An 18,656-nucleotide genomic window follows, 5' to 3' on the forward strand; every position below is an offset into this window, starting at 1 on the left:
AACCAGTTTGCAGGGCAGAAGTTGAGACACAGATGTAGAGAACAAACGTATGCACCAAGGGGGGAAAGCTGCGTGGGGTGGGGTTGGGGGTGTGATGAATTGGGCGATTGGGATTGACATGTATACACTGATGGGTATAAAACTGATGACTAACAAGAACCTGCTGTATAAAAAAATAAATAAGATAATATTCAAAAAAACCTCAAAAACAAAACAAAAATTAATTAATTAAAAATAAAAAAAGAAAGGTCATCCCTTCTCCTTAGACTGTTATTTAGCAATTACTATGAAATACAAAAGACATACAGAGATGTATGTTTTAAGTTCTATGAATTAAAACTACATATATAGTATTTATGTATACATTTTTATATATTCTAAATACATGGAACTTTATATATTTAAAAATGATTAAAATGGGAAATTTCATTTTACATATTTTTTTTACCACAATTAAAAAAATATACACATACACACACGAACACACACACTCTATACACATACATACAAGTACTTATACATATGCATTTTTATTTATTTCCTTAAAATTTGAGGCTCCGTTTGCTGGCTGATGCCCGGAGTCCAATTAAAGAATAACTCAAAACCCTACCAACAACTGGTTTGAATCCTTAAAAAATATAATTCCTCAATAATCAACGAACTCCCCCACCCCTCAATCCCCTGCCAGCAGGGGAGAAAACACTCCTAAACACACAGGCAGTGAAAGTGCAATAGTGCAGAAATCTGCGGTGCTGGCTGTGGCCCTAGATGGAGTCTTCCTGGTCTGTTTTGATCTCCCTTGCTTCTAGCCCTGCTGTGATCAAGAGAATGGCTTCACACAAGGAACAGGAAAGACCTTTTAATAAAAACAAACACCATCTTCTCATGCTGTCAAGGTTACACCTCTAAATGTTTATGAGTTTAGAGGAAGGATATGGAGGGATGTGGAGATGGTTTTCAACTTTCACTCCTGATTTAACAAACAATATTCAGATGGACTTTCGGTGGTGCCATACATTCTTTGCAAAAGCTACTGACTTTCTATTAAATCACTAATAGCTCCCAATTCTAATGGAGAAAGAATGCTAAATGTCTTGCTTTGATTTGGGAGTACCTTTCTTTCCTGGTGCACTAGGGGCTGCTAATTGCTGGTTTTAACACAGTTGAACAGGAAACCAACCCTGGAGCCCGACCTCCAGGTTACCTGAGTTAAAAGACAATTCTTGAAGGTCAATTCAGGAAAACCCTTCTCTTCCTGAAGTGAAAGTGACAGAAGGAAGAGCTAACATAGATTACCAGCCTCCTATGTCCCAGCATTTTACTCCGGGACATTTCATTTGGTCCTACAGCAACTGGGTGAAGTTGGTGTTAATATCAGACACTATTTTATAGATAAGGAAGCTGAGGCTCAGAGAGTTGTCCACATTTATATCCATAGTGGGAGGTCCCATCGAGATTTGAACTCTGTTTGCAAATGAAGTTACCGACAACAGATTAGTCTCCAAAATATACTAACAGCTCATAACAGCTCTATGTCAAAAAAGCAAACAACCCAATCAAAAACGGGCAGAAGATCTAAATAGATGTTTCTCCAAAGAAGACATACAGATGGCAAAAAGCACATGGAAAGATGCTCAACATCACTAATTATCAGAGAAATGCAAATCAAAACTACAGTGAGCTATCACCTCACACAGGTCAAAATGACCATCATCAAAAAGTCTACAAACAGTAAATGCTGGAGAGGGTGTGGAGAAAAGGGAACCCTCTTGCACTGTTGGTGGGAATGTAAATTGGTACAGCCACTATGGAGAACAGTATGGAGGTTCCTTAAAAAACGAAAAATAGTTACTCCTGGGCATATATCAGGAAAAGATGAAAACTCTAATTAGAAAAGATACACGCACCCCAAAGTTCATAGCAGCATTATTTACAATAGCCAAGACATGGAAGCAACCTAACTGTCCACCGAAAGAGGAATGGATAAATAAGATATGTGGTACATATATACAACAGAATACCACTCAACCATAAAAAAGAATGAAATAACGCCACTTGCGGCAACACGGATGGACCTAGAGATTATCATACTGAAGTAAGTCAGAAAGAGAAAGACAAATAACATGATATTGCTTCCATGTGGAATCTAAATAAATGATGCAAATCAACTTATTTACAAAACAGAGACAGATTTGCAGCCATGGAAAACAAACTTCTGGTTACCAAAGGGGAAAGGGAAGGGGTAGGGATAAATTAGGAGTTTGGGATGAACATACATGCACTACTCTACATAAAACAGATAACCAACAAGGACCTACTATATAGCACAGGGAACTCTACTCAACATTCTGTGATAACCTGTATGAGAAAAGAATCTAAAAAAGAATGAATATCTGTATACGTACAACAATCACTTTACTGTACACCTGAAACTCACACAACATTGTAAGTCAACTATACTCCAATTAAAAAAAAGAAAAGATGCGAACTCAATTCTGAATGACCCCTTTAACTATAATACATTACTTCTTCCATCAAGTGTCCATTTGTCATGGGGCACGTCCCTCACCTTCTCTGAACTCCTATTTCTGCATTTAAGATACAGAGTTGAGCTCACACACCCCATGGGATTGGATGAGATATACTTGAAATTATGTACGGAAGAGGGATTTGTTAGCTAGCTAATAAAGTGTAAATACAGATTCGTTTTTTCATCTGCTATTCTGTTTTCCTGCGTGCTTGCAGATATGGAGATATATTGGTCAACTGTAAAGATATAATTGCCAAAAGTAATAATAGAAAAGATAGGTTTTGGGGAGGACTTCTACCTGTTCCTTAAAAGGAAAGGGGGCTGTGATCATCATTAACGGTTCAGAGGAAATGACGCAGCGTAGTTCAAGTTTAAATATATCAGTTCTCACATGATAAACTTCCTCTGAACAATTAGGCCACTGCCTTCTATTCCATATTTTAAAAATTATTATTCTGGGAGATTGGGATTGACATATATACACTAATATGTATAAAATAGATAACTAATAAGAACCTGTTGTATAAAAAAAATTTTTTTTATTCTGAAATAATCAACAGCCACCTCTAGTACCATGAACAAAAGTTGCCTCCTCTTGAATTAGAAGCTACTCTGGTAAAAGAGGTGCAGAATTTTCTCTAGAGAACAGTGGCTGCTTCCCTCAATTTTGCGAAGTTCAGCACAGACTCCCGAGTGCAGCTTGTTTCTCGCTTTAACTAATGGAACCGTCATCAGAAGGCCTCATGCTCTGCGAGTTGTCCGGCCTTACAGTGTCACTGAGGTCAGGTAAACACTATTTCTCTCGAGCTGTTCCTCTTTCCCTTTGGGGTTTTGAGACGATTTCTACTCCCCACACAAAAGCAATCATGCCCTGTGCTCCGACACTATTTCCAATTTCTCCAATGAGCTCAGGTGTCTTTCTCCTGTAACACAAGACTGGGGCGGGGCTGGAGCAGGAACTAAGAGGCCATCAATCCTGCGCTGAATACATTCTTGGTGGAATGGAGTCTGGGATGATAGCAAAAGGCACACAGAAGCCCAGTTTGTGCAGAGAAGCAAAGGCAGCAGGGTGTCTTATCCAAAAGCATTTTGTCACTTCTTTTTTTTCTGTGGGGCAGCCTGATACCTAATTGAGCTGTCTAGCATCAAAGGGCTAGTCGTGGGGGGAAAACAAAGGGAATTAAAGGGTTTCAAGAAAACCATTATTACTTAAATAAAAATTAAAAACACAAAAGAAAGAAAAAAAAGAAAAAGAAAACCATTACTTAGTCCACAAAGGCTCACCAACACTGACTATGCACGTAATTGCGGCAGGAGGGAGGTTGAGCTCTGTTACTGCCTGCAACGATGACTTCAGATTTCCTACACCGTTACAAGACAAGATTGTAAATGGTCTTATATTATCGAAAATCGACTCACCAGCGTGAGCGACAGAGCTATCAAGGAGACAGTCCCTGGTGAGCCAGAAGCAGCAATAGCTCTTTTCATAAACTGTCATGTAGCAATAATAGGCCGCGCTGCTGATTCTCTAAGAAGCAATTACGCAGCTCACGTCTAATTTCTGTGTTATAAGAAAAGGGAATGTATGCGGGCAAAGGAGGCAAGAATCCTATCAAATATGACTTTAGACCGCATTCTTATAAAACTGTTCCCCTTTTCACAGAAGAGCAGACATTTTAACAGCATTATCTCCACAAAAAATGGGAATTCAGGAAAAAAAAATTATGATATTGGTGGAAAGGAAAAGGGTTCATTTAAGGGATAGTACATGTTTAAGAAAGCACAACTCACGAAACATTGCTTCTATTTACTGACCTTTTCACTTTGGATGGTTTCCTTGAAAAAGCCACACTTTGTGAAATCATTCGTTTAAAATCTGCCATTGCGGGGCTTCCCTGGTGGCGCAGTGGTTAAGAATCCGCCTGCCAATGCAGGGGACCCAGGTTCTAGCTCTGGTCCAGGAAGATCCCACATGCCGTGGAGCAACTAAGCCCGTGCACCGCAACTACTGAGCCCGCGAGCCACAACTACTGAAGTCCGCGCGTCTAGAGCCCGTGTTCCACAAGAGAAGCCACCGCAATGAGCGGCCCGCGCACCGCAACGACGAGTAGCCCCCGCTCTCCCTAACTAGAGAAAGCCCGTGCGCAGCAACGAAGACCCAACGCAGCCAACAGATAAATAAATAAATATACTAAAAAGAAACACACAAACAAAAAAACTGCCATTGCCACTCAGAGTGGGGTGGTTCACGATCAGAGTGGGGCGGTGGTCTGAGGGTTTCCTGACAGTCGTTTGTGTAAAAGGGCCAAGAGCTGCACCAATTCATAAGGGCTGCACCCTCATGACCTAATCACCCTCAACCCAGCAAGGCTTACCTGGGCATCAAGGCCCAGGAAGGAACACAAGATTACCTTGGCCAGCCACCATCTGAGTTGGCTTCGTTCCCCGTGATGAGCCCACTGCAGGGCTGCATCTACATTATGCTCAGCGTCTCATCAGGACGTCTTTCTTCCTGTAGAACCCGAGCCCACTGCCCTCCCCACTGCCACATCCTGCCCCACCACCTCTGTAAGACAGAACATTAGGGTCTCTCATAAAATGACCCTTGAACACGACACACCTTTGCTGAGCTAACCATCCTAATTCGTTCCTGAAATCCTTCCTCCCACAGTCACCAACTACCTGCAGTGACCCCACCTGGTAGGGATTCTTTGCCCATCGTGGTGCTTCCTCTGGTGGGTCACTCAGTTGCTGCCCGTTTGAGAGGAAGCCTCCCCATCCCAACTCCCACCTTTGAACCCAGCAGTGGATTCTGAATGACACAGCAGGATGTTGGCTTCCGTCATTCCACACACCCCCCCTCAGCTCTGACTCTGTCTGGCTGTGGGACATAGGGCAGGTTACTTAACCTCTGTTTGCTTTATTTTCCTTGTATGTAGAACATGGGAAAAGCAACAGTTTCTACCCATCGGGGAAGTGAGGACTAAAGAAGTTAACAAGCACAAAGTGTCCGTATGCCTGGCAGACAAGAAGCCCTCCTTGGCTTAAAGTTATCATCGTGTTCTTCATGATGTAACTCTAGGCTCAAGACTAACAGAATTTGTGAGGGATGAAGGAACCAGAGAAGCCACCAGTTTGAAGCCTGAGCACTCTGGCAACCAGGGACTACCTATGAGGACAAATCCAACAGCCAGAGCTGGAGCCAGCAAATCCAGAGTGGAGATGTTTGGGTGGCAGCAAAGATGAACCAAGAAGAGTGAGGTCCCGAGAAGTTCAGATATTCTGACTGAACCCTCATTATCCAGCTGTGCTTAAAAAATATACTAGACAATCCAGCAACTCCTCTTCAGCGTATATGCCCAAAAGAACTGGAAGCAGTCTTACACACATGTTCATAGCAGCATTATTTATAATAGCCAAGAAGTGGAAGCAACCCAAGTGGCCACTGACAGATGAATGGACAGCAAAAAAGTGGCACAAACATACAGTGGACTGTTGTTCAGCCTTAAGAAGGAAAGAAGTTCTGACATATGCAATAACATGGGTGAACCTTGAGGACATTATGCTAAGTGCATGCTACGGACTGAATGTTTGTCTCCCCCCAGATTGGTATGTTGAAGCCTAATTTCCAATGGGATGACATGTTAGCATCTGAGGCCTTTGGGAGTGATTAGGTTGATGTCATTAGGAGATGGGGCTCTGGGGTGATATGGTCATGTGGGTGCACCCCTCATGAATGGGATTAGCGCTCTTATAAAAAGATAACCTAGAGAGATCCCTCCCCACTTCTACCATATGAGGATACAGTGAGAAGACTCCCATCTATGAAATAAGAAGCAGGCCCTCATCAGACATCGAATCTGCTGATGCCGTGATCTTAGACTTCCTAGCCTCCAAAACTATGAGTAATAAATGTGTTGTTTATAAGCCACCCAGTACTACAGTATTCCTTATAGCAGCCTGAAAGGACTGAGACAGTGAATAAGCCAGTCAAAAAAGGGACAAACTTTATGGCTTAATGGTATGAGATAGTCAGCAACAGAGGAGGAGAAATGGGGAGTTAGTGTTTAACGGGCGCAGAGTTTCGATTTTGCAATTTGAAAAGACCTATGGAGAAGGACGATGGTTGCACAGCAATGTGGAGCTACTTAACACTAGTGAGCTATTCACCTAAAAATGGTAAAGATGGTCGGTTTTATGTTATGATGTATTTTACCACAATTCAAAAAATTTTAAAAATATACTAGGCATAGCTCAAGAAAACCGTGGTGCAAATGGGCTATAGCAGAAACGGACAAGGAAAATACTGCCCGTGATATCCCATGCCTTATGAAGTTGCTCAAAAGTCTCGCTCCTGTGCAAACCCTGTTGAACCCTGTACTCCAAAACCCCTCTGCGCTGAGTGCAGAGCACAGGCTTGGGGGCAAGGAGCTGGGGCCCCTTAGCAATAGGACCTCGTCAGATGGCTTAACCTCTTTAACCTTCGGTTTCCTTATCTGGAGAGCTGTCGTGACAACCCACGTGAAGCTCTCGGCACTGGCCTGGCATACAGTTAAGGTGCAAAACCGTCAGGCACCATTATCATTGTGTTGGATCTTACCTGCACATCATACAGGAATTGGAAACGACTCTTTTTACTTGCAGCTTCTCTCACAGCCTGAGCCAGGTCCACCGACCCTTTCCCACCAATCGACCAGTGATAGCAGGGCACTGCATTAAAGGCGCCAGCCCGCTTTGCAAGCTCACACACCAAGTCAATCTCCGCTCGGGTGTCGGTCCTGGTGATGAAAACGTTTGTGGTTTTGCATCTGTACTCATTTAGCGATGTTTTTCAAGAAAGACTAACTGCTTATACAGAACTTTGCTCCCAAACACTGAATATATTTTAAACATCAAAAGTGGTTACGCTGTGCTTAAATAAGTCAGACCTTAAGAAAAGCATGGGGGAAAAATCCTCTCCAACATGACTCAAATATTTCAAGTTGTTAAGGGTTTTATTGAGAAAATTCCATAACATATCCCTTTGATCATCCACAGTCTTTCCATCAGAAATGCTGGGTGGAATTAAGAAGAAGAAGAAGAAGAAAAAAGCCAAAGAAATGGTAACTCACTATATAGATTTCACTTCCCTGATAACATTTGAAAACACTTCTGCTAAAGTAAAACCAATTCAAAGAAAATCAAACAAATAGAATAAGCAGAGTATTTCTCTGTCCTTTTAGATGAAGCAGAGAAAAGGTCAAACATCCTCAAAACACAAATGCAGCTGGTTCACAGGGTGGCCCAGCGATATGACCACATTTAAAGTAGGACACTTGACTTACCTGAAGACATTCAGAGCCACGACAACAGGGACCCCGAAGAGCTGAGCAATCTGAATTTGCTTCTCTAGGTTACAGCAGCCATCTGCCACCAGCTGCAGGTTCTGTAAGAAAACCAGGCCCCCATGTATCACCTCCCATCCAACCTGCCAAACTACACAGGCAGGCCCACTCTGGCAGGTTTTGGGTCTATCTACACTCACGTTATTGTCCTGGAAGCTATTAAAGAAAGCCATCGATCATTTTTTCCCTCCAAGAAAAGATGGCTGCAGAAGGAGGAGGCTCATTTTCCAAGTAAAGTCTAAAATTATTCTAGATCCAATGGCATATGTGGGTCTTGAGCCAGGAAGCTATTTCTGCTGCAGACTGGTGGCCAGGACGTCAGCAACATGCCCACGCTCTGTGGGCTGGTGGACAAGAAGGCGTAAGGTCCTGGGAGGGTGACCAGCACCGTCCAGCTATTCCCTGCTCAAATCCCTGGCGCCACCTGTAGGAGCTAAGAGGTACTGTTGCCAGTCAAAGTCTATTTACTCACGCAAGTCATAAAGCCAATTGTGTATCTTCCAAAAGTCAGTATCTGCCACATCAAAAGAATACATGGGTATAAGAGGTCTGCTCTGATGGCTGCCCAGCGGGTGGAACTGGACAGAAAGCCTACACCCATCTTTTCTTAAGATTGGAGAGTTAACCGAATGGATTTTATCCCTTCCCCCACCCATTTCCTCCTGGATTATTAGAAAAGCACTTTTCTAAGAGGCCACTGGTGGAGGACCTATTCCCTGACTGAGATTCAACTGCTAGTCAATGGTTAACTGGATTTGAATAATTCTTCACTCTTACCTCTTCCGTATACTCTTTTTTAAGAGGGACCCCAGCAGTTACCTGAGATAAGAAAAGACAAAAATTAAGAATAATCCTATCAAACTGTTTACTCTGATTAAGATCTGAAAGAAAAACAAATCATGGTCCCTTTTGGGAAGGTTCATTTAAAAAACACATTTTGTGCTTTTAAACCAATAAATGGCAGCCCTGGCTGAACGTAAAGTCTTGTGGGTGCTTTTAAAAATCACTGTTGCTTGAGCTCCACCCTGACCAATTAAACCAGGATTGCTGGGAGTGGGACCCAGGATCAGCGATGGTTAAAAACTTCTCAGGCGATTCTAATTTGAGCTAATATTAAGAACTTTCATACTGTTGCCCATTATCCTAGCATAAAAGGGAACTCACAGTATGATTAATACCTGATTTATACAGAGTGCATAACGGTTCTAAATAAATTCTAAGTCATTTAAAAATAATTGCCATGAATTTTTCCCTTTTTTTGGCCTAGTTTCTTACAGAAGCCGATGGGGTTGGCAGTTTAAAGATAAGGAAACTGAAGGTGAGAGAAGGCAGGTATCTTGCCCACAGTTACACAGCAAATGAGAGGCAGAACAGGGGCTTGAGTATAATAGGGTTCTGAAGCCCCAATTTAGTGCCTATTCACAGTTCCCCATTTTTTTCTTTTTTTTGTCTATAGCCTGCAACTGGTTTCAGTGAGAAACCCTAGACAACATTTTAATTCACTGAGGACGTGGTGACTTGTTCTCCTCTCAGCGAAAGAGGTCTTGAGAATATTAGAAATCCTTTGAAAAGTTACCTCTATGACAGATTGTTTTTTGAGATTGTGAGGAAACATCATAAGGTATTTTCAGATGGGTTTTTTTTTCCAGCATTAGCGTAAACTAAAACACACAGTGGACCCTTCAGTTGGAACAACCAAAACGCTGGGTTAAAAAAGGAACATAAAGTACTGCTGAGCATGAACATAAGCAAAGTTCTGCAAAATCAAAAATTAGGCAAAATCAAGAAAAATGGGTTGTATGCAAATGCCAGAAAGTAGAGGGGATCAACAAAACCAAAGCTGGTTCTTTAAGACTAACAAAATTGATAATATTCTGGCAAGAGTTTTTTTTAAAAAAGGAATGAAAAAAATATTATACCTACACATGCTGTAGACAGAATTAATAGGATACTGGGACAAACTTTATACCAATACTTTTTAAAAGACAGAGAAACTTAGTAAGAGTTTTAATATAAAACTCACTTAGGAAAAAGTAGAGAACTTAAACAGTTCTCTACTCATTAAAAAAAATTAAGTTTGTAGTTAAAAACCTACCCCTCACCAATAAGCAACAGGCCCAGGGAGTGTTACAGGTGACTTCTTCCCATCTTTGAATAAATAGGTTATTCTAATGTTACAAAATCCCTTAATGAGAATATAAAAGAGAATCAATAAGCAAAATTCAGTTATTCATAAAAAAGATAATGAAAGGTTCATTTAATATTTGTAATATAATTTACAACATTAATAAAGAGAAAAATCATGTCATCTCAATAGACGAAGAAGATTACTCAACATATAGTATAACAACTTGACAAATAGCAACAGAAGGCAATTTTCTTAACCTGATAAAAAATATATACTGAAATATTACAGAAAACATATTTAGTGATGAACTATTAAACGTGTTCTCTTGTTGATAAGGAATAACAGTAGGATGCTGGCTACCAACCCTATTTAATACTGCACTGCAACTAGAAACATATGGTTAGTGATGAAAAAAAAGTATCAGGATTGGAAAGGAAGAAACAGAACTGTCATTATTTTCATATATGATTGTCCACACAGAACTCTCTAAAGTATTTACAGCTAAATTAGTACAATTAATAAGAGAATTTTTTAAGTTATGGAGATTTAATATAGAGCATGGTGACTATAGGTAAAAATACTGTATTGCATATTTGAAAGTTGCTAAGAGAGTAGATCTGAAAAGTTCTCATTCCAAGGAAACACATTTTTTTTTAAACTATGTATGGTGACAGATGTTAATGACTTATTGTGGTGATCATTTTACAGTGTATACAAATACTGAACATTATGTTGTATACCTTAAAACTAATATAATGTTGCATGTCAATTATACCTTAAAAAAATTTAGACAGGTCACTGGATATATATATATAAGAATCCAGAAGTAACCTGTGAAACTATTTAAAAATATAAAGCACGTGGGAACAGATCGGTAAAAGGATGTAGAAGTCCTCTGGGCAATAAACTGTAAATGTTTATTAAAATATATTTCAAAAGACCTAAATCAGTGAATATCCCAAGTTCCTAGATATAAAACTGATCTATTGATTTAATGATATTCCAAAAAAAAACCCCAAATCCTAGAAAGATTCTTTATGGGACTTTATGATTAGTTCAAAAATACGTATGGAAGTGAAAAGGACTGATAAAGGCCGGGCACCCATGAAGAAAGAGAACTACCAGGGAGAGCTTGCACTACAGACTTAGTGTAGCACACACACAATTATCTGTAAATAGACCAGTGCAACCAAACGAAGGTCCCAGAAACACACCTACACGTGTATGGAGAATTGATTTATCACAAAGTAGCCTTGAAGATCAGAAAGGAGGGACTAATTAAAATAAATAGTGCTAGGCCAGTTGGTTATTAACACAGAAAAAATAAAATTAGGCCTGGTCATTACACCACACACCAAAAACCAGTAATGAGGGTGATGGTTAATTTTGTGTGTCAGCTTGGGTGATGGGATGCCCAGATATTTGGTCAAACGTTATTCTGGGTAGTTCGGTGAGGGTGTTTTTGAATGAGAATAACATTTAAATTGATGGACACTGAGTACAGCAGACTGCCCCCCATCACTTCAATCAGTTGAAGGCCTGCTATAACAAAAAGAAACTGTGCAAGAGAACATTTTCCAGCAGATTGCCTTCAGACTGGGACTGGAATACTGGCTCTCCTGAGTCTCCAGCAGTGGCCCACTCAGTAGATTTTTGGACTTGTCAAGCCTCCATAATTGTGGGAGCCAATTACTTATAACAAATCTTTTTATAATAAATACACATCCTATTGGTTATGGAGAACCCTCCTTAAGAAACTATGTTTAAAGAACTAATTATAAAAGACATGTCTGAATCCAAATGCATTAGTTCTTCCATTGCACCAAGAATGGTCAGCATTTTGGAAGACAGGATATGACTGGGGCTAAAATGGGCAAGTTCAAGGGTCATAGGATTTTCCACTGCATAAATTATGTAAAACAACAAGCTGAATAAACATAAGAGGCAGCCGAGGTTATTTGTGTAATGATATCAAAAGGAAGTAGAAATTATAATGGATCAAAAACATTACTGTGGAGTTGTTTCAAGTAAGAAGGAATGACACTGAGGTGGATAATACAGAATACAGGTTTAAGAAGATCAAAGTTCATGTATTACTCAATTATCGAAAACATTTCCTTGACGCAGAGTATGCCGGGCATGAGGAATACACAAATTAATAAGATATAGTCCTTAATCTCAAGGAATTCAGAGTTGAGTGGGGAGATACACACATAGACATTCATAAAATAATATGATGCAGAAGCACTACTGGGGTCCAGGAGAGGAATGCTGCACTTCATCTGGCTTCCTGATCCCCCCGTTTATTATCCTCCACCCATATCTGTGCCTACTAATCTCGAGCCCTGTTACAATCATCACCGGCATGGAAACATGACACTAAGGGGAACTGGAAGAGGTATCAAGGATTAAGGTGAGCAGAAAATGCAACCGTTGTAAAACAGAGCACACACATTAAGATGAACTGAAATAGGATTATAAATCATGTCGTGAGTTTTTATAGGACAGAGACGAGATTGGAGTGTGCAAAAACACTGGACTAGAAGTCCAGAGACCTTGATTCCATGTCTGATTAGTCCCCTAAACAGATGGAGGATACTAAGCAAGACCCAGAATCCTCCAGCACCTCAGTAATTTTATCTTTGTAAAGACTTGAACCAGACTAATTTCTAAGCCCTTTCCAGTATTAAAGCCCTTTGATTTTATCATTTTCAGGGTGCAAGACAGGGAGGGGGAATTTCAAACTTATATAGGTAGAGATCGTTCTTTGAAAACGGAAGTTGATACAGCTTCAGAGTCTGAACTCAATTGGTGTTTTGAACAAAATCAGAACTCTCTAGCACTACTATATTATAATACCTGCCGCGTCAATCTTGCCGTTGATATAATGGTGAAGCTCTAGGCTAAAATGAAGTGCTCAAGCATCTGGTATTAATGAGCGGATTAGGGATTCAGAGGAGGTTTACCCTTCATTCATATTCAGCTCTGAATGCCTGACAGAAGTGGAGAATCTGTATCTCAGACCCAGGCTTGAGATTTGGCTCTCTGCTGGCCTGGTGACATTCCCTAAAAACATCAAACCTCAGCTTCCTCATCTGTAAAATGATATAATGTCTGCGTCTCCTAGGACAAAGAATTGCTAAGATGATTAAACAGTGCACATCGTGGTGTTTCATCATGGCAAACTTGTTATTTGTTTATGCTGTATAATTAATCATTGTGTGATATCTGCATACACAGTATACCAATTAAGAAATCAGATTTGGCAGTCTGTGTAATATATCAATAGTATAAGTAATAAAGAAACTCCAAATGATTTTATTTCAAGAATGGTTAATCAGTACAACATTTCTTATTCTCCCTTTGGAAATCCCTAAAAATGAAAAAAAGACAAAAAACAAAAAACTACATCTTTGCTGTGGAAAGGTGAAAACTCCTTTCAGGTGTGTGTGAATTCTATACATGATAAAGTCTTTAAAGATGTTAAAACAGAATTTGTGTTTTCTAAGCAAAGCTCTCTTAGAAATAATCCAGTGCTCTAACAGAGTTATAAAGTGAAATCATAATAAACAGAAACAGAAGGAAAATAGCGCTAGATGAAATCTGATGAGATGTAGCGTCAGTGAACCAAAAAAACTATCCGTACGAACACTGAACAACCTCACCCACAAAAGCAATCACTCTAACCCTTCTGTTCTTCATTCAGGAACCAAAGCCTCTATCCTCCCATTACCACAGGGTTATAAAATGTTGACATAAGTTTCAGTTTAGACTCTTAGAACTAAAGAGCGGTCACATGCTCCTTCCCAAAATATTGCTTAGAAATAACTTTGTGGGTGTTACTAATTACTTGATCGAACTGAACTCTAAGTGCTCTATAATGGTGATTTGTGAAAAAGGAGATATTCTAGAAAACTGCAGCTATGAAGCAGGTTTGGATGTTTCAAAGGTTCAATTCTGCTTCCTTCTGCTTTATTAGAAAGGAAGCACGGTGCTTACACTTGGTCCACCTCCGTGCATCTTCAGAGCCCGCACCGTCGCCACCAGCACCACAACACTGGGCACCAAGCCAGAAGCTCTGCACTTGATGTTGAAGAATTTCTCCATGCCAATATCAGCACCAAAGCCAGCTTCAGTCACTGTGGAGAATCAAGTTTGAAACTTGCTGTTATCTTCTAAAAACAACAGTAGCTTTTGACAATCACTGATGTGGTTCAAATTCAAAGGATGACAAATTTTCCTCCACGTTCAAGGTTACTACACACCACTGCATCCTGTTCATATACAAAAGTAAAAAGACGTTTCCATGGTTTCAGAAAATGTCCTACTTCCTTACATTCCATAAGAAGATGACTCTCTACTCTGCTTCACACCACTGTTCCTTAAGGATTCATTGCCATGGCCAAGATTTTTCTTCCAGTATAGAAGGTCAAGGCAAAGCTTTTCTTAACACAGATGGTATTTTCAACCTTTTAATCAGGTTCCAAAATGTGTCAAAGAACATTGCTAGTATGATTAGTATAGAAGACCTTTCCTTACTCTTTATAAGATACATACAGAATCACTTATTTTTATTCCATCTGGCCATTTCTATTGACGAACAAAACTGAAGTCAGTTGAGCCGTTTAAGGAGGTTGATCGTCAGGCTTGATAATAAGATGGTATCTTTACTTCATAACCACAGAGGACACTCATCTGTAACCATCCTTTCCCCTGCCCCTAAATTGCTAAAAATGTTACTAAGGCAGTTATGGCTATAGCAGGGAGACTATCCAACACTGCCTTCCAAGATAATACTCCTGGGTAAGCAGCAGTATCTCCATACACAAAGCAGAGCTCTGGACCAGCCACATCACCAGCCCCTGGGGGTTTATTAGAAATGCAGACTCTTGGGCTCTATCCCAGAACTATTGAATCAGAACCAGCATTTTGACAAGATCCCTTAGTGAGATGAATGCCCATTAAAATTTGAGAAGCACACTGCTCTAGGGAAGGAATACTATTAATGGATTAGAAATTAAATATTTATGGAATATGCACTACATACTTACAGTACAACCAAGGCCATAATTTATGGCAGAAAGAGGAAGAGGCAGTAAAAAAAATTTACTAAGATAAAATAGAAGCCATTTAACATGTGAATAAATGAGGATATTTGTCGCCAGCATTCACTGAATATACACATTTTAACAAATATTAAGAAAAGAAAAACAGAGAGGGCAGACAGACAGCAGAAGCAAGAACTACAATCCTGCAGCCTGTGGAACAAAAACCACATTCATAGAAAGATAGACAAGATGAAAAGGCAGAGGGCTATGTACCAGATGAAGGAACAAGATAAAAACCCAGAAAAACAACTAAATGAAGTGGAGATAGGCAACCTTCCAGAAAAAGAATTCAGAATAATGACAGTGAAGATGATCCAAGAACTCAGAAAAACAATGGAGGCAAAGATCGAGAAGATGCAAGAAATGTTTAACAAAGACCTAGAAGAACTAAAGAACAAACAAACAGAGATGAACAGTACAATAAGTGAAATGAAAAATACAAGAAGGACTCAATAGAATAACTGAGGCAGAAGAACGGGTAAGTGACCTGGAAGACAGAACGGTGGAATTCACTGCTGCAGAACAGAATAAAGAAAAAAGAATAAAAAGAAGTGAAGACAGCCTAAGACACCTCTGGGACAACATTAAACACAACAACATTCGCATCACAGGGGTCCCAGAAGGAGAAGAGAGAGACAAAGGACCCGAGAAAATATTTGAAGAGATTATAGTCTAAAACTTCGCTAACATGGGAAAGGAAATAACCACCCAAGTCCAGGAAGCGCAGCGAGTCCCATACAGGATCAACCCAAGGAGAAACACGCTGAGACACACAATAACCAAATTGGCAAAAATTAAAGACAAAGAAAAATTACTGAAAGCAGCAAGGGAAAAACGACAAATAACATACAAGGGAACTCCCATAAGGTTAACAGCTGATTTCTCAGCAGAAACTCTACAAGCCAGAAGGGAGTGGCATGATATACTTAAAGTGATGACAGGGGAAAACCTATAACCAAGATTACCCTGCAAGGATCTCATTCAGATTCGATGGAGAAATCAAAAGCTTTACAGGCAAGCAAAAGCTAAGAGAATTCAGCGCCACCAAACCAGCTCTACAACAAAAGCTAAAGGAACTTCTCTACGAGGGAAACACAAAAGAAGAAAAGGACCTACAAAAACAAACGCAGAACCATTAAGAAAATGGTCATAGGAACATACAGCTCAATAATTACCTTAACGTGAATGGATTAAATGCTCCAACCAAAAGACACAGACTTGCTGAATGGATACAAAAAAAAGACCCATATATGCACTGTCTACAAGAGACCCACTTCAGACCTAGGGACACATACAAACTGAAAGTGAGGGGATGGAAAAAGATATTCCATGCAAATGGAAATCAAAACAAAGCTGGAGTAGCAATACTCATATCAGATAAAATAGACTTTAAAATAAAGAATGTTACAAGAGGCAAGGAAGCACACTACATAATGATCAAGGGATAAACCCAAGAAGAAGATATAACAATTGTAAATATATATGCATCCAACATAGGAGCACCTCAATACATAAGGCAAACACTAACAGCTGTAGAAGAGGAAATTGACAGTAACACAGTAATAGTGGGGGACATTAACACCTCACTCACACCAATGAACAGATCATCCAAAATGAAAATTAATAAGGAAACACAAGCTTTAAATGTCACAATACACCAGATACATTTAACTGATATGGTACAGGACACTCCATCCAAAAACAGCAGATTACACTTTCTTCTCAAGTGCGCTCCGAACATTCTCCTGGATAGATCACATCTTGTGTCACAAATCAAGCCCCAGTAAATTTAAGAAAATTGAAATCATATCAAGCATCTTTTCTGACCACAACACTAAGAGATTAGAAATGAATTACAGGGGAAAAATGCGTTAAAAACACAAACACATGGAGGCTGAACAATACATTACTAAATAACCAAGTGATCACTGAAGAAATCAAAGAGGAAATCAAAAAATACGTAGACAAATGACAATGAAAACACGAGGATCCAAAACCTATAGGAGGCAGCAAAAGCAGCTCTAAGTGGAAGCTTATAGCTATACAAGCCTACCTCAAGAAACAAGAAACATCTCAAATAAACAATCTATCCTTACACCTAAAGGAACTAGAGAGAGAAGAACAAACAAAACCCAAAGTTAGCAGAGGGAAAGAAAACATAAAGATCAGAGCAGAAATAAATGAAATAGAAACAAAGAAAACAACAGCAAAGATCAATAAAACTGAAAGCTGCGTTCTTTGAGAAGATAAACAAAATTGATAAACCATCAGTCAGACTCATCAAGAAAAAGAGGGAGAGGACCAAATCAATAAAATTAAAAATGAAAAAGGAGAAGTTACAACAGATACCACAGAAATACAAAGCATCCTAAGAGACTACTACAAGCAACTCTATGCCAATAAAATGGACAACCTGGAAGGAATGGACAAATTCTTAGAAAGGTATAACCTCCCAAGACTGAACCAGGAAGAAAGAAAATATGAACAGACCAATCACAAGTAACGAAATTGAAATCGTGATTAAACATCTTCCAGCAAACAAAAATCCAGGACCAGATGGCTTCACAGGTGAATTCTATCAAACGTTTAGAGAAAAGCTAACACCCATCCTTCTCAAACTCTTCCAAAAAATTGCAGAGGAAGGAACACACCCCAACTCATTCTAAGAGGCCACCATCACCCTGATACCAAAACCAGAAAAAGATACTACAAAAAAAAAAATTACAGACCAATATGACTGATGAATATAGATGCAAAAATCCTCAGCAAAATACTAGCAAACAGAATCCAACAACACTTTAAAAGGATCATACACCATGATCAAGTGGGATTTATCCCAGGGATAAAAGGATTCGTCAATATACGCAAATCAATCAATGTGATACACCATATTAACAAATTGAAGAATAAAAACCATATGATCATCTCAATAGATGCAGAAAAAGCTTTTGACAAAATTCAATACCCATTTATGATAAAAACTCTCCAGAAAGTGGGCATAGACGGAACCTACCTCGACATAATAAAGGCCATATAGGACAAACCCACAGCAAACATCATGCTGAATGGTGAAACACTGAAAGCATTTCCTCTAAGATCAGGAACACGACAAGGATGTCCACTCTTACCACTATTATTCAACATAGTTTTGGAAGTCCTAGCCACAGCAATCAGAGAAGCGAAAGAAAAATAAGGAAACCAAATTAAAAAAGAAGAAGTAAAACTCTCACTGTTTGCAGATGACGTGGTACTATACATAGAGAATCCTAAAAATGCCATCAGAAAATTACTACAGCTAATCAACGATTTTGGTAAAGTTGCAGGATACAAAATTAATGCACAGAAATCTCTTGCATTCCTATATACTAATGATGAAAAATCTGAAAGAGAAATTAAGGAAACGCTCCCATTTACCACTGCAACAAAAAGAATAAAATACCTAGGAATAAACCTACCTAGGGAGACAAAAGACCTGTATGCAGAAAACTGTAAGACACTGATGAAAG

General features: G+C 39.5%; 1 protein-coding gene across 6 annotated transcripts in view; it reads right to left on the reverse strand.

Moving 5' to 3' along the window:
* The window catches only part of MTHFD1L (methylenetetrahydrofolate dehydrogenase (NADP+ dependent) 1 like), a 211,983-nt gene that overhangs the window by 82,966 nt on the left and 110,361 nt on the right, over positions 1-18,656 (reverse strand). For all 6 annotated transcript variants that reach the window (XR_004352578.1, XM_032651641.1, XM_032651638.1 and 3 more), the window contains 4 exons: positions 14,042-14,181; positions 8,692-8,733; positions 7,855-7,955; positions 7,131-7,308 (listed from right to left, as the gene is read on the reverse strand). Coding sequence is in view for 5 of the 6 variants with exons in the window: in XM_032651641.1 (XP_032507532.1) it covers positions 7,131-7,308; positions 7,855-7,955; positions 8,692-8,733; positions 14,042-14,181 (461 nt within the window). In the remaining variant the exon portion in view is untranslated. The remainder of the gene's footprint in view (positions 1-7,130; positions 7,309-7,854; positions 7,956-8,691; positions 8,734-14,041; positions 14,182-18,656) is intronic.

Source organism: Phocoena sinus, chromosome 12 (assembly GCF_008692025.1).
Source record: "Phocoena sinus isolate mPhoSin1 chromosome 12, mPhoSin1.pri, whole genome shotgun sequence".
Lineage (NCBI taxonomy): Eukaryota > Metazoa > Chordata > Mammalia > Artiodactyla > Phocoenidae > Phocoena > Phocoena sinus.